We start from the raw sequence: 16812 nt of genomic DNA, 5'->3' as shown, positions 1-16812 counted from the left end.
GTGTGTGTGTGTGTGTGTGTGTGTGTGTGTGTGTGTGTGTGTGTGAGAGCCTGTGAGCATTGTCTTAAAACTAGTTTATCCCAAGGCATAGTAACTTAAATATAAACAAAAAGAAACCCAGGATGAAATACAAAATAAGCTCAGGAAAGTAGTTATTTTATTGTCGAACGGATCCCTTTAACTGAGTTCTTTGTTTAAGTATATTATTTCAAGGATAACGAACAAAAGAAGAGGAAGAAAAAAAAGTAATAATAGTTGCCATTTTCGTCACGCATCAGTGAACGGCATCAAAACCACCTTTTATTTGAGACGTATAGACGTGTCCAGTAGTATCAATAGTCACTAGCCCGTGAGCAAAATCGGTAATCGACGAATGAGAAACCCAGCAGGTCGACTATCGATTCTCTCCTTGCTTCCGTTCAGTGCGTGCCATATTATGAGACAGTCTACCCAAGGCTATTGCTACATGCGGACGAACAGCAGTTTCTCCTTTATTTAGTTGTTTGAACGTCCTACAGCTGTTCGTAGGTCCGAAGTATTATTATGTCGCAGCCGAGGAATGCTAGATTCATCTTTTCTGTCAAGACATTGAGCAAGTTCAGGTATGTATGTTCTGTTTCCTTGGAGATTACATTATTTAAAAAGTGTTTCACATCTTTTCGGTCCAGCTGCTGCTGATCTTTTTTGCTCTAGTTTTCTTTTTTTTTAATGAATTTTTAATCTGACGGTTTCTCGTCTTTACAACAAATTCTTGTGTTAGATTACAGCACTATGTGAGCATATCATTTGGTAGCACTTTTCCTCTCTTTGCACCTGCGTCTCTCTGGTTTTCAAATCCCTTTCTTTTTTGTACCTGCGAGACCGGTCATCGATCCCAATAATACCCTAACCCATTGTTCAGCGGCCATAATTCTCTTAGCCGCTGCCGCTTATCGGTATTTGTGTGTAGTATCCGAACAACTACGATATATTTTACACATACACTCTCACAGCCGTGCTTCCCTGACATGAACATCAACGGTTGTCATTTCCGCCTTCTGAGTCTGTAGTAATAATAAATGTTCACCTACGCGTAACTAAAAGGAACAGAATTCTGACTGATTGTAAATGGTTGATAATATTTAATAGAAATATTAACAATAATTGCTTTTATATAGCGCATGTCTTCGCTCTACAGCATGCACTTTACGCTGGCTATATTTCCGTCGTTGTCACTATACTAACAGTTGAATACTGTGTCATTTCTGTCACTCAGTGATTGTACAAACCAATACAAAAGGCTGTTTAGAACTTTATCAAGTCGTACACCTTCAACAACTAACAAGTTAATGAAACTCTCCATCAAAACGAACATCTGGATGCAAACCCTTCTTAAATTCACCTTGTTGGGTTCTGCAAAATGAAGGGAGAACACGAAAGGTTATTTCTTTTTAAATTTTGGTATTTTACGCCATCACCGACACAATTTACATCATTTAGGAGGAGGGCTTCGACCCTGCCTGTCAGGGCCAACCCGGGTTGAGCGGGCTACTGCATCCCAGCACAAAGACTATATTATAAAAATAAATGTTCCTATTCGTGAATCAAACTCGGGTCGGGGTTCTCGTGGTCTAGAGGCACTGTGTTCATCTCATATTCGATAGGTTTCTGGTTTGAAACTTGACAGAGACGAAAAATTTACGTCTCTCAAATGTTCCTCTTTTGCTCCTCTCTAGTCAGGTTCTTTCGCCCTGGGTGATTAAAAAACAAACAAACTGTACAACTTTTTTCTGAATATCTCGCACAAAAAATGTCCTAAAACGCTGTAATTTGGAACAGACATAATTCATTCAAAAGGAATTTGTTTGACATAACATCCACGAAGAAGAAACCTATTTTGAAAAGGGAAATGGAGTAAAGAAAAAAAGCACCCAAAAGAATGCAAAGTTCACCGTTAAAAAAAATCTTGTAAAGGAAGTCGGGAAAATATTGGTTGACTTTTTTCTTTATTTTCTCTTTGACACTTCATTTTCAATACCTGTAACATTTAAGCAATATTTGATTTCTTTTACAGAGTTTAAAAACTAACGATTTCATTATGAAATTCCTAGAAGGAGTGCTCTACATGCCTAGCGTCTGTGTTTGTCGCGGACGCGACCCGTGAATCGGGGCCGCGATTTTTTTCATTTAAAAAAAAGAAAAGGCTACTTCATAACATAGAAGTGTATTTTGATAATTTTAAGGTGTCCATGTATAGCTATTTTCACGCGAAGAATAATAATAAGTACATTACATAGCCTACTATTAATTATATTGCTGTTTGTCTTTTATTTTTCCCTCTTTGTTGGTGTGTTAATTTTTGGGGGGTTATTTTTTCGATCTATTTGTGTGTGTGTTTATATAGCGTAATTCCATTTAATTTGACGTTCCTACATAAAAAAAAATTAATAAAAGTGTTATGTTAGAGCGTGTCCCCACCAAAACCGAATATTGACACTGGCAGGTTCCTTGTGTGTGATTCCATAATTTACATGCAATATCCTGTACCTTTTCTTGAACTAAACACGTTTACGGTTAAAACGGCCAATCTTCGGATAGGTGGACACACGCCCTTATTTGTTACTTTTTGCGGTTGTTTGTGTGCTGTTCTAATTTGGATTTTATTCTGTTGTGAAACCTTTATTTTTCGGGTTTCCACATTCTGTGTGGCTACAAATAATATTCTGGATGCTTCAAACAGAGCACAATAAATTCTGGTGATTTAGATCTAGATTAAGTTACCTCTACCAATATATTACGTCGTTACAGCTAGTTGAAAGCTTGATAATTAATGGCAACTTTTTGGGCAACTTTTAGCCATTTGTTTGTGGCAACTTTTGGCAACTTTTGGACAAAAAATAGCAACAAACGCAGATGCTAGACATGCCCTGCTTTGGACATTTTAACGCGTAGTTCGAACTGTTCAAAGGCGCCCAATCACAAGGACCTGCTAACCCATACGTGTTTAAAGCCACATACACAGTACATATACAGTATGAAGTGGCTTCAAGAGACAATAGGGAGTTGGGAGCCCAGTAGACAGCAATTTTTGAGTCAACACATCCCGTAGGGTGAAAATGGGCTTTTCACTAAACCAAATGTCATCGAGGAAATGACACCGCTTTTCAAGACAATCGAGGAATCATGAGCACATTGTCATGCTTTGATCCACGTCATCTCGCCTAGCGAAGATGAAAATGGTACATTCGTGGGTTAAGATCTGTCCCGAGAATGCAGACTGTTGAGGTGTAGGAAAGCTCTAGCTGCTAATCGTCTACGGATAGACGTCTCACGGGACTCGACTACTGAAATCTGTACCATGGTGACGTTTAAAGGGCTGCGCATGGTGCGTGTTCGACCTGAACTGGTCACTTTTTAGGAAAGTTTTAGTTCTGATTCACTATAGATCAAAACTGACAGAACTTCTCTGCTTATGACATAAAAGTTCCTGAGGGCACCTAAGCATTCTTTCCATGCCGTGCGCAGAACCTACGAAATGTCAGTGATGGTGAATTTTTGGAGAGGTACTGTTCAATACAAAAAACTCATAGCTCTTTACTAAATTTAATTATGATCTCAGCAGGCAAACGAAATTTGGGAATAATATCTGTAGACTACTCTTGACTTGTTAGACTGCTGTAGCTTGAAATATGACGCGATTATTGCAACTTTTATTGGTAGGCGTAACACAAACTACTGAAAATGTGGACACGGTTGAAAACGGTTTTTTTTAAAATACGCCATATAGAGCAAAACCATTCAACGAACTTATCTAAAATTAATTTGAAACAAATTCCTTTTGGCTTCCAAATAGTATGTTCAAACCTGAAAAGCAAAACTTAAGTATGGAGGAAGATATTTACAAAACAAGTTATACCGTTTTTTTTCACCCTGTACTTTCATTTCAACTTTCAGCCCCCCCCCCCCCCCGACTCTTTCTACTACTACTCCAGTCTCCTTCTTACTGCTATCTTTCAGCCATACCCCTGATCATAGAGTAGGCTAGGTCGAACACCAGGCTTTCTTGGATAAGAGCGAACAAAATCTCGGAGGTCCAGTGCGTGGGCTTATTGCGCACGTTAAACTAACATCTGCGTTTTTGTTGCCATTTTTTTTGGAGTTTCCATAAGAGCTGCCATTAATTTTCAAGCTTTCAACTCTGTGTGATGACGTATATATAGCAACATGTTGATAGGGGTAAGAATCTAAAGCACCAGAATTTCTTGTGCTCTGTTTTAAGCATCCAGAATATAATTTGTAGCTACACAGAGTGAAAAAACGTGAAAAATAGAGATTTCACAACAGAATGAAATCAAATTAGAACAGTACATATTTATACAACCACAAAAATTAACAAATAAGGGCGTGTGTTCTCCTATCCATAGATTGGCCGTTTTAACCCTAAGAGTGTTTAATTCAAGAAAAAGTACAGGATATTTCAAGAAAATTATGGAATCACACACAAGCGGCCTGCCAGTGTCAGTAATCGGTTTTGGTGGAGACACGCTCGAACATAACACATTTATATAAATTTTAAAAGGAAAGGAACAACATCAAATTAAATTACATTACGCTATATAAACACAAAATCTTTAAAAGAAAAACAACACATCAAAACAATAAGAAAAAAATTAACACACCAGCAAATTTAAAGCACAATAAAGATGGGAAAATAAAAGACACACAGCAATATCAAAAGTACGTAATGTTCTTATATTCTTCGCATGAAAATAACTATATATGGACACCTTAACATTATCAAAATATGTGTCTAATAAGTAATAGGTTATGAAGTAGGCTTTTCCCCCAGAAAATTACCAATAATCGCGGCCGCGATTCGCGGACCCAAAACAAATGCCAAAAACCGCGGCCGAGATTCGCGGGTCGCGTCCGCGACAAACGCAGATGCTAGGTTAAAGATCCCGTGGTCTCCTAGAATCAATAAGAGTAGGTAGACTACAGCTGCCACCTGGGCAAAATTCAAAATTAATTTTTACCAAAACTCAAAATGCCGTAACATGAGAAACCAACTAACTTGTTTCCCGTGCGTTCATATGCCCTTATGCCATAGCGGGCGCTGCAAAACTTTTCCCAAAGCAAAGAACTCGGGTCTCTTGCGTGCAAGGACGGAGCGCACAACCCTTACACTATAGACGCCGGTGCAATGTGAAGGATCCAACGAAAAACGTTTATAAGGGTCGTTTGAAGTTTCTGAGAATCATCCCATCGCAGATTTCGGAAAGATTGAAAAAAAAAATCACAATAAACCTTTCGTCCCCTTTCATTACTTCAGCATGAGAAAGCCTATAACTTTTCAGAGGGACTAAAACGATAATTACCTGAGTTGACTTTTGTTTCGCTAGATCGGATTGCTATTATAATTACCTGGCAGCAGGGCTGCTCAAATGTAAATAAACTGTTCATGTTTTTTACCTAGGCTGCTTCAATTCACATATCAATTATTAGAAAACAATATATTGTATACAATTTTTTTAACAATTGAGATCTTATTTTCTTCTTGAAGCTTGTTATTATATCAAATCTCCCCCCCCCCCTCCAACAGAAGCTTAATAGGATAATGAAACTGAAGTAAATTTAGAAGCAACAGCTGCACTTTAAATACTTTTGACTTCTTGTTTACTTCTAGTAATAGAGTTGTGAACAATTTTAACAGGAATGAACTTGAGCAGGGGACTGATCTCCTTCCAATAGTTTTTGTCGAGTTTTCATCGCAAGTTACACGACACATTTCTTCTCTGTCAGCATTTCCGAACTGACAAAATTTCATAAACAAATTCTTGACTGCGATAATTATGACGTGTACTGCTAATGAATTTAAAAGTGTGTGAAAGAGGTGACTAGTAGTGGACCTATTTCTCCTCACGAGTCCATTGTGGTTGATTCATAACATCATAATCAGATCGCAAAGAAGCACTGTTGTATTTTGAGTGGAACGCATTAGGAACGTTAGTGAAAGTGTCTTTACGTGTGTTTGGGTCCCAGTGGTAGGGGGGATTTTCCAGCGTAGTCACAATATGTTTTTGTGGTCAGATGTATCGTCCAGCTCTTCAACTTATTGCAGAATACCACAGACTAAGCTGTTGTTTCCTTCCGTTGCCAAAACTGTCACATTTGTTTCTGTAAGTGACCACCCCATACCATCCCAAGTGTGTGTCTGTGTGTGTGTGTGGGGGGGGGGGGGGGGGCTTTAATTTTAAGGCTAGCCTAAATAAAATCCACAGCATAGTCGGTTAAAACAGCCAATGGATATGGCAAGGTGATCCATTATCTTCTAATCAGACTGGGTGTCAATATAAATCAGAATCCTGATTAGCTCTGTGTCAATGTAAGTGTAAGCCCCTCAAATCCGAAGATCAAGGCCCCAGATTCTCTTGCTAATTGTTCTTTATTTTCATCGATCCCAAGTAGATGCACTCTTATACGCCCCCCCCCCCTTAAAAAACATAAAAAAGAATTATACAGCGCCTCCCCCTAAAAAAAACCCCAACAAAACAAACAAACAACAACAACAAAACAAAACAAAAACAAACAAAGCAACAACAACAATCAAACAAACAACCCTTACGAAACTCACCAACTTTTTCAATGCGTAAGCAACACGCGTGACGACAAACAAGGTTAAGTTGAGAAATATTATTATCATTCTTGAGCCAGTATCTATTGACAGGTCTCCCATTGTGCGCACTATTACGCGACTAGAGAGCGAACTCTCCCGTGTGGTTCTCGGGACCCTGTCCAAGAGACAGGGGAGCAAAGAATAGGATCACTGTATCCGTACCGCGCATGTCGTAGAAGGCGACTAAGGTCGGTTGGGCAAAGGGTTAGCAGCCCTTTCCCGTAAAAAAAAAAGCAGCTACAAAAACATCAACAGCAAAAACAACACGACTGCCAGTTCTGGAAGATGGACCACCAGGACCCTCATCACCGAGGAGAAGAGAGAGAAATTGAAAAAGCGGGGACATCATGGAAACAGAAAAGGATGCTCATGACAGGCTTCGCTGGAGTAATGCTGTTGGTGGCCTGTGCTCCACTGGGAGTTAAAAAGGGCAAGAGAGAGAGAGAGAGAGAGAGAGAGAGAGAGAGAGAGAGAGAGAGAGAGAAAGAGAGAGAGAGAGATAGAGAGAGAGAGAACTGAAACGACACTGTTATTTTTTGTCCTCTTCTCATTTATGTGTTTGATGGTAAGTGTTTAACGGCATTCGCAACTTCACGCGGGAGTTGGTAGGAAATTTGAATTTTGCCCAGACGGCGGCCGAAGCCTACTTTTATTGATTTTGGACCACCAAAGGATCTTATACGTGCGCAACTTGCACACGGGCTCTCCGAGACTTTTCGCCATTTCTGAAGGCTTTCTTCTTGTAGTGTATTTTAAAACTTAAAAAATGACCATGTGTCCAGTTTTCTCTCGGCCCTCACCCACCCCCGTCTCTCTCTCTCTCTCTCTCTCTCTCTCTCTCTCTCTCTCTCTCTCTCTCTCTCTCTCTCTCTCTCTCTCTCTCTCTCTCTCGTTAAGATAAATACTAATTTCTTTTTGTTAAAGCCATGACCCTACCCTTGTTCCTATATCCCGCGCACACTCGCTCCCTACTCTCGAGAGGATAAACAATTCGCCCACCCTTTCTCTCCTGCATGAAGGATAAGGCATGACATAATTATTCCTTGGTCATTGTTCTTTTGAGGAAATAGGCCTGAACTGAATCAGTTAATAGACTGCTTTTCTTGTCATTGTTGATGACCTCATATTGTTAGAGGGTGTTCATCACCTCTTCATTGGATTTTTTTTCATTTTATTATATTCTCAAGTCCCAAAGGAAACTATGTAATAATAGTAATAATAATAATAATAATATATATATGCCTATATACATATATATATATATATATATATATGTGTGTATATGTATGTATAAATACACACACACACACACATATTTATTGCATTAAAGATGTTTAAAATGAAGAAGGGTGTTAACATTGTTCGCCAGAGCTTTCAGGTAAGGGAAAAAGTAAATCGATAGGGTAGCAGAACTACCAGTTGATCATCTTGACTGCATCTGATTTTGAATAGGTGGAGAGGGAGGGAAGTCGTTTTCTGGATATACTTAGAGCGATTTTCTCCAGGTGCTTAACCAAAGTTTTGATCAAACTATTTTCTTGTGTAAGCACAGCATGTGACTTTTGTTGTTTCTGTTCACAGTTGCCCCAAAACGTCCCTTTTTATGACAGTTCTCCTGGCTACAGCAACAGTAGTGCTTCTGGGTATATACTCTCAACAGTTGTTGTGGCTACCGACCAAAAGATACTACTCCACTCCATGGGTACCAAAGAGTTCTCTGCAAATGTCGGAAGCCACTGTCTCGGTTACCGCATCTCCTACAATGTCCGAACGGATGAGAACTGGCTTGTTTAGCGGTAACAAGTCGAGCGAACCAAACGTCCCCAGTACATTGAACAAGAATAGGGAGAAAGAAATTCAGCACGTAGTGTTTGTTAAAGTTCACAAGGCAGCAAGTACAACCATGCACAACATTTTAATGCGTTATGCAATCAAACATGAGCTAAATGTGCTGCTACCAAAAGCGGGCTTACATATCAATCAAAATGGCCATCAAATTCCGGATGATAATTTATCTCCCATTCCAGCTGGGTCGAAGTATGACATTTTAAGCAATCATCTTATCTTTGATCACGACGAGGTTTCGTCATTCTTTCCAGCAGATACTTTTTATGTTGGAATCATTCGGGAACCATTTAGTCAATTCTTATCGGCATTCGTTTATTATAGTCAAATCTGGAGACACCAAAATCTGCTCAATGTCATTAAGGATTACCCTGACAATCCGATTGAGGCTTTTATTCAGTATAGTGGGCGATACATAGGTGATACTAAGCCCAACACTGTGTATGTCAACAATCGAATGAGTGTGGATTTTGGATTTCCACTTGAGAATTTCGAGGCATCCAAACGGAACCACACAAAAATTGAATCTTTTCTTCAGCAAATAGACGCCATTTTTGATGTAGTCCTTATTGCAGAGATGTTCGATGAGTCTCTTGTGTTGCTTCGCCGTATGCTCGGTTGGACAACGAAAGATATTATTTATATGGATAAAAATGTTTTCTCAGGTCAGCATGCTAAACCTTCCTGGATTCAAAAGCGTGACTACTCTGCTCATATAAAACATTTGTTTGAAAACTACGCGGCAATTGACATCGCTCTCTATGACTATTTTCTGAATAGATTCGAACAAAAGCTCGATCAGCAACCAAAAGACTTCTACGCTGAAGTAGAAGCCTTTAAGAAATTAAAGCTCAAAATAACGTCATACTGTACGATCATGGACAATAGAACTCACCCCTTCGAGTCTCTTCACTTTCCAGCTTCAGAACAGTTGAACGAATTTACCTTGACGCCAAGTGACTGTGTTCTGATGAAGTTAGAAGAACGCCAGATAACTATGAAAACTCGGCAGGTTCAGGAAGAACGATTTTTAAAAATGGGCAAACCTCGTCAGAAATTCTGGAATAGACCAATGCAGCCAAGGTGATAGATGATATACAGGTGTTCGTGCCTGTTCTAGAGTGTATAAGTGACTGAGTAAGAGAGACAGGCAGAGAGACAGAGAGGGACAGAGACAGACACACACACACACACACACACACACACACACACACACACACACAGAGAGAGAGAGAGAGAGAGAGAGAGAGAGAGAGAGAGAGAGAGAGAGAGAGAGAGAGAAGGGGGGGGGGGAGGGGAGAAAAAAGGGAACGAGAGAGGGGTTGTAACAGCGGTGAGTGAATTGGTGTGAAAGTGAAATAATGAGGTGAGTATACGTGAGTGTGTATGTGTATGGAGGAGGGAGCGGGGGGAGTCTAGGTGTTGGTTGTCAAAGAAAAAGGACAAAAGTGTGTTTTCCACGGACTCAGGAATTTACGGGAACAGAACCGTTCCTTCTCAAATCCGGGGCGTGAGGATCCATTGTAACAAGAAGAAGTTCTCCACTATTTGATTTTCCAGCCGCGTACATCAGTCGGTTTCGGTTTGGATTTATTAATGTTTTCATTTTCTTTTACGGATGACACAAGGATTGGAGTAAGTGAATAGGGACGTCCATATGTTGTGTGCGAGTCAAACTTGAAAGTGTAGAGTGCAACTACACCTCTCGAACATTCGGATTGCATAATATTAATATGAACAGTCACAAGGACATTTTAGCAGAAAAGTATACCATCAGCAAGCTGTTTAACCGTTTTAAGCACAGAAAGCAATTTTTTTTCAAGAAAAAGGAGAAAACACCCGGTTAATTATTGCAAGGACTGTAATTACAATATAATGCTTTTGTTATTGGGTGCATTAAAAAAAAATCGTTCAGAATTTTAATTTCTCCCAAATATTTCTCAGGCATATGTTACCGATACTTCCGATAAGAAAAACTACAATAAATTCTAGGCTGGGTACATTTGGAGTTGATCGTAGTATATCAAAACATATTATTATGATTAGTTGGTGGACTACGACATTCAACACAATATCTAATGCAATACAGTCGACTACGGGTAAGTTGATGTCGTTGGAGCGAAAAAAGATCACCTCATCCGAAGTTCAACTAAACCGTTGGGACCCAAGTAGAAGGAGAGGTGCTGGGACCAGAGTAAAAAGGTCATCTTAACGGCGAAGAAAAAACTCAGGCGAGTTCGACCTGAGTGGAGTCTACTGTAATCACCTCTCATTGCATTCCTGGGTTTTACAACTCCTTGTGTGTGTGTGTGTGTGTGTGTGTGTGTGTGTGTGTGTGTGTGTGTGTGTGTGTGTGTGTATATATATATATATATATATGTGTGTGTGTGTGTGTGTGTGTGTGTGTGTGTGTGTGTATGTGTGTGTGTGTGTGTGTGTGTGTGTGTGTGTGTGAGTGACTTCTACGTTTATATGAGCCATTTTTTCCAGTTACTTTGGTTTATGTAAAGGGCCTAGACATGTGAGCACACAGGAGTAGGTGTTATAAAAATGCACTTCATCCTTATTATTATTATTATTATTATTATTATTATTATTATTATTATTATTATTATTATTATTATTATTATTATTATTATTATTATTATTATTATTATTATTATTATTATTATTATCATTTAATGGAAGCAGACTCAGCGAAGAGGGAGAGTATACTGTATCATGTGTTATACACGTGTTGTTTGTCGTGGAGCGCTGCTTAAAAAAAGGAGCATTGTGAGAGAGTCAGTATCATAACAGCACTATTCTCTTTCTTTGGATGTAATTTACTTTAAATTAAGAGCAAAACTGTGGTGCCCAACAGTTTAAAGGTAATATAAAGTTAAGAAGGGATATTTACCCACCCTTCCCCTTTCCCGTCCCTTTTCTGAATTGTAGTCATATTCCTTATGGTCAGTCACACTTCCTCCCCACCAGGTCAAAAATTCCTGGCGCAACCAATCCTCAAATCTTTATCACGGGTAAATCAATGTCACTCATATAGAAAAATTTTCCGGAATGGGTCGACCAGGTGTTACAAAAACACCACTGATCTGTTGAAATAGATTGATACAAATTGCTGCGCAAAAATTTGTGTCTTTAATCGATAGCTGGGGGGGGGGGGGGGGGGGGGGGTATTGGACGACAATAATTTGCTCCACGAGTTTTTGACCTCACTTTTAATACCCCTCACCCATAACTCGTTTCACATTTTACAAAATGAAAGCTCTATCTTCCCATTAGTGTTTAGTAAGCAAGCGAGACGCCCCTTGCAGCTGTGAAGAAACTCGTTGTCACACAACAACTCTGATGTAGTGTTCAGGCTCTTTGCCACGGCAGACAGAAGATTAGGGTTCTATTCTCGTGAAGGCACGGAATTGGGGAATTTTTCATTTTTATCAGGTAACTCTAATTCAACTGTGTGTCTGCTGGCTCGCTGTATGGGAGGACATCAGAGTTGCGCACTTTCGAGAAGAAACTATCGAAGCCGCGCACTTTTTTTTACGACATCAATACAATCAGATGGCTGATTACCAAAACCAGTACCATCAATGATTGTACATAACAAGATAGTTCACTCAGCCAAAAAATTGTCCGCGGAAGTCCGTGCAGTAGTTCAGATGGCGCTGCAGTCTTTATTTTGAAGCTCTCTTTAGTTTCTCCACCAGAGAGAATAGGAATAGCACAGTTTGTTAGTTTCACTTTTATTGTTTTTCACACATGTAGGGTAACTGTGAATCGCAAAGTCCACACTTTTTCGAAGAGGGTGCCTCCGAACTTTGAGGATTTTTAAAATTGGCTCAAAGAGAGGAGTGAACTATCTTGTTATACACGACCTTTGGTACCATCAATGATCGTTCATACGTTCGAATTTTGGTACCATCCAACAATTTAAGTAACCTCAACGTTTTACTGGGCTTGGACCAGATATCAATTACATTTTGTATTATATCAATAGGCATTTCAGGTAACTTTGATTGTCTTATTATGCTGTGGCCATGACACAGCTGATTGGACAAGCTGAGAGGGACTCATTGATTCACTTCTTGAGCAAACTCTTAGTAAGCTTTGGTTGGTTCCTGTAGCATTGAAAATACATGCAAGAAGGTGAAAACTTGAAACTACATGTAAATTAAAAGCTCCTAACTAAATTCCCCGAGTAGAAGAGAACAAGTCGCGATCTTTCGCCTGCTAACACAACACCCCCCCAACCCCCCCCCCCCCCACAAAACCCCCCACAAAAACCCCCAACCCAACCCAGATCTACAGGATCGGGCGATCTTAAAAGAGTTGGGGAGGCATTTTCTTGCACATTCGGGATGAAAATTGAAGTTGTGAGACTTGTTCACCTGCGTACATTTGCTTGTTACACATTCTCTCTTCTTTTTTGGTAGTGTCTTTCTATTTGGGCTGTGTTTTTAGTTTCAGCCTAGAAATGATCTGGAAGTTGCTTGACGTCTGCTGAAAGACGAATATATTATTTGAAAGGGGTCTGTACCAAAGATAGTACATAACAAGACGGGACACTCAGCCAAAAAAAAGTGTCCGCCGGAAGTCCGCTCTTTGCTTCAGATGGCGCTGAAGTCTGTTTTGAAGCTCTTTTTCGTTTCTCCAGAAGAAGAATTGGAACAGCACCTCCTTGCGTGCGCAGATCGACTGCTGTTCATTAGCTGTTTGAGTTCGTTCAGACCTCTCGTCTTTCCTTCTTAAGTCAAATTAAAAGAAGAAAACAGTCACCTTTTCTTCCGGAAGAGGTTTTTAGTCAGCGAAACCTTTTTAAATAAGCGTTCTTCCGAAATTTGAATTCTTATTTATTCAAAAATAAGTTAGTCTCACTTTGATTTTTTAAACACAAGTAGGGTAACTCTGTTTGCAAAGGGTGCGCATTTGCTAAGAGGGCACCACCGAATTTTGAGGACACTTTTTTTTAATTGGCTCAAAGAGAGGAGTGGACCCTCTTGTTATGTAGACTCTTTGATGAGACCAAAGATAGTAAATAACAAGATGGGCCACTCAGCCAAAAAAGTGTCCGCAGGAAGTTCGCTCTTTGCTTCAGATGGCGCTGCAGTCTGTTTTGAAGCTCTCTTTCGTTTTTCCAGAAGAAGAATAGGAATAGCACCTCCTTGCGTGCGCAGATCGACTGCTGTTCATCAGCAGTTCGGGTCCGTTCAGTGCGGAGTTTTAGTTTTTTATGTTATTTTAATGACCTCTCGCCTTTCATTCTAAAGTCAAATTAAACGAAGAAAACAATCACCCTTTCCTCCGGAAGAGGTTTTTGTCAACGTAACCATTTAAAAAAATGCATTCTTCCGAAATTTATTAAAAAACTTGCTAGTTTCACTTTGATTTTTTAAACTCAAGTAGGGTAACTCTGTTCGCAAAGTGTGCGCATTTGTGAAGAGGGCGCCACCGAATTTTGAGGACACTTTTTTAATTGGCTCAAAGAGAGAAGTGGCCCCTCTTGTTATGTAGACTCTTTGATGAGACCAATGATAGTAAATAACAAGATGGGCCACTCAGCCAAAAAAGTGTCCGCAGGAAGTATGCTCTTTGCTTCAGATGGCGCTGCAGTCTGTTTTGAAGCTCTCTTTCGTTTTTCCAGAAGAAGAATAGGAATAGCACCTCCTTGCGTGCGCAGATCGACTGCTGTTCATCAGCAGTTCGGGTCCGTTCAGTGCGGAGTTTTAGTTTTTATTTTATTTTAATGACCTCTCGCCTTTCATTCTAAAGTCAAATTAAACGAAGAAAAACATCACCCTTTCCTCCGGAAGAGGTTTTTTGTCAGCGTAGCCATTTTTAAAAAGCGTTCTTCCGAAATTTATCCCAAAACTTGCTAGTTTCACTTTGATTTTTTAAACTCAAGTAGGGTAACTCTGTTCGCAAAAGGTGCGCTTTTGTGAAGAGGGCGCCACCAAATTTTGAGGACACTTTTTTAATTGGCTCAAAGAGAGAAGTGGCCCATCTTGTTATGTACTATCATTGATGAGACTAAAGGTTGGGGTGTAATCGGCAATCTAATTGTATCGATATCGTCAAAAAGTGCCCTGCTCTAATAGTGCACAGCTTTGATAAAAATTTTTATCGAAAATTCGCGGAACTGATAGTTTCCCCGCTGTAGTAGATCTATTGCTCCCAGGCCTGACGACAAGGGAGGCAGGGTTGAAACATTTACAATCAATCATTACAGCGAAAGTAATCACCCGACGGTTACGTGCCAGTGCTGAACGACTGTGGTCAATATTTTTTTACGTCAGTAAGCCTACCTGTTTACCGTCTGCTTGATTATCGTAAGATAAGAGGAATAACAGCTGTCGACACAACGATGGAGAGTTTCGTTTACACAGCATCAGTTTCGTCTAGCCGTTTCTTTGATTGTCTTATGTTGTAGCCATGACACAGCTGATTGGACAAGCTGAGAGGGACTCATTGATTCACTTCTTGACCAAACTCTTAGTAAGCTTTGTTTGGTTCCTGTAGCGTTGAAAAATACATGCAAGAAGGTGAAAACTTGAAACTACTTGTAAATTAAAAGCCTCTCACTAAATTCCCTGAGTAGAAGAGAACAAGTCACGATCTTTCGCCTGCGAACACAACACATCCCACTGAATTCCTACCTAAATAGGATCTGCAAGGATACCCCACCCGACTGCCCGTTGTGCGACTGCCAGGATGAAACAGTATTACACCACCTCTTCACCTGTCCTGCACTCTGCGACCTGCGTAGCACCTACCTACCTGCCTCTCCAGACATCGGAAATACTCTATACAGCGACAAAGCACAGCTGATAAAAACCTGTAAATTATTTGCCCTATCGACGAAGGGCTAGAACCCAAATGGCCGCTGGATCGGAAAAGTAAAGTAAAGTGAAGTAAAAGCCTCTAATCCCTGCCACCGCGTCCTCTTATCCCTGCCAACGCTTCCTCTTCACTCTACTTCCCTCCTGCCGCGAAGCCTGCTCTTTCTCATTCTCAAATCTCCACCACCCCCATCCTGTCTGTCTGTCTGTCTGTCTGTCTATTTGTCTGTCTTATCTCTCTCTCTCTCTCTCTCTCTCTCTCTCTCTCTCTCTCTCTCTCTCTCTCTCTCTCTCTCTCTCTCTTTCTGTCTCTCTCTCTTTCTGTCTCTCTCTCTCTTTCTGTCTCTCTCTCTCTTTCTGTCTCTCTCTCTGTCTCTCTCTTTTCTTCTTCTTCTTCTTCTTCTTCTTCTTCTTCTTCTTCTTCTTCTTCTTCTTCTTCTTCTTCTTCTTCTTCTTCTTCTTCTTCTTCTTCTTCTTCTTCTTCTTCTTCTTCTTCTTCTTCTTCTTCTTCTTCTTCTTCTTCCTCTCCCCTCCACCTTTCTGCCCTCTCTATCTTTCTTTTACATTTCCTTCCTTTCATTGCTAACACATTAAGCCTAAATACATATTATAATACATACATGCATATATATGATATATTACAATAAAATATATCATAAATATATATATATATATATATATATATATATATATATATATATATATACATCTTTAAAAAAATCATTTTTTTCAATATATTATTATATGTGTTCGAGTGTGTGTGTTTGTGTGCGCGCGTGTGTGTATGTGTGTCTGTGTGTACGTATGTATGTATGTATGTATGTATGTGTGTGTGTGTGTGTGTGTGTGTGTGTGTGTGTGTGTGTGTGTGTGTGTGTGTGCGCGCGTGTGTATATGTGTGTGTGTGTGTGAGTGCATGTATGTGTGTGTATTGGAATGTGTGTATAATTTGCTTTATGTGGTTCTATGTTAATTAACAAGAAAGAAACAAGCAAAAGAAGTTTGCTCTGTCATTTGTGATAAGGCTGTTGTCCAAATGAACATTAATGTGTATTGCTGTTATTTTTAAAAAAATCTATGCACATTGTATATTTTGTATCATTTGAAAACATTTAGGCTTATAAATAAATTCACGCATGTGATCTGAGAAATTCATCAGATGTGACAAGCTGTTTGATTGTCAGCTTAATTTTTCCTCTTCACATTGAATTTTTTTTTTCGGGGAAATTAATATATTATTTATGCAATGTATTTCTACTTGTTATTTTACCATTCCTATACAGCCCCATGGAATTTCCTCCATGGTCAATAAAGTATTATCTTATCTTACCTTGTCTTCTCTTATCTTATTCTATATGCAGTTAAATCCCGTCTGTGGGTGGTTGGTGGGGGCTCCTGTGCAGTTTGCTTCTTCTTTCCTATGAAGCATCTATCGTCCTTATCTCCCCCTTTTCTTGTTTATGTTTGTTACTCTCT

At 39.6% G+C, this 16812-nt stretch overlaps 1 protein-coding gene across 1 annotated transcript; it reads left to right on the top strand.

Moving 5' to 3' along the window:
* Positions 1–8250: 8250 nt before the first annotated feature.
* Positions 8251–9667, top strand: LOC101852297 (galactose-3-O-sulfotransferase 3). The gene has a single exon (XM_005090338.2). It carries the CDS (start codon positions 8379–8381, stop codon positions 9585–9587), a length of 1209 nt encoding a protein of 402 aa, XP_005090395.2. The 5' UTR covers positions 8251–8378; the 3' UTR covers positions 9588–9667.
* The last annotated feature ends 7145 nt before the right edge of the window (positions 9668–16812 follow it).

Source organism: Aplysia californica, unplaced genomic scaffold (assembly GCF_000002075.1).
Source record: "Aplysia californica isolate F4 #8 unplaced genomic scaffold, AplCal3.0 scaffold00015, whole genome shotgun sequence".
Lineage (NCBI taxonomy): Eukaryota > Metazoa > Mollusca > Gastropoda > Aplysiida > Aplysiidae > Aplysia > Aplysia californica.
The sequence above is the reverse complement of the archived record's forward strand: the minus strand, read 5'-3'. Positions and strand labels throughout refer to the sequence as shown.

Excerpts from the sequence above, each read along its gene's own strand:
- LOC101852297 (XM_005090338.2), top strand. The coding sequence starts at position 8,379 with ATGTCGGAAGCCACTGTCTCGGTTACCGCATCTCCTACAATGTCCGAA.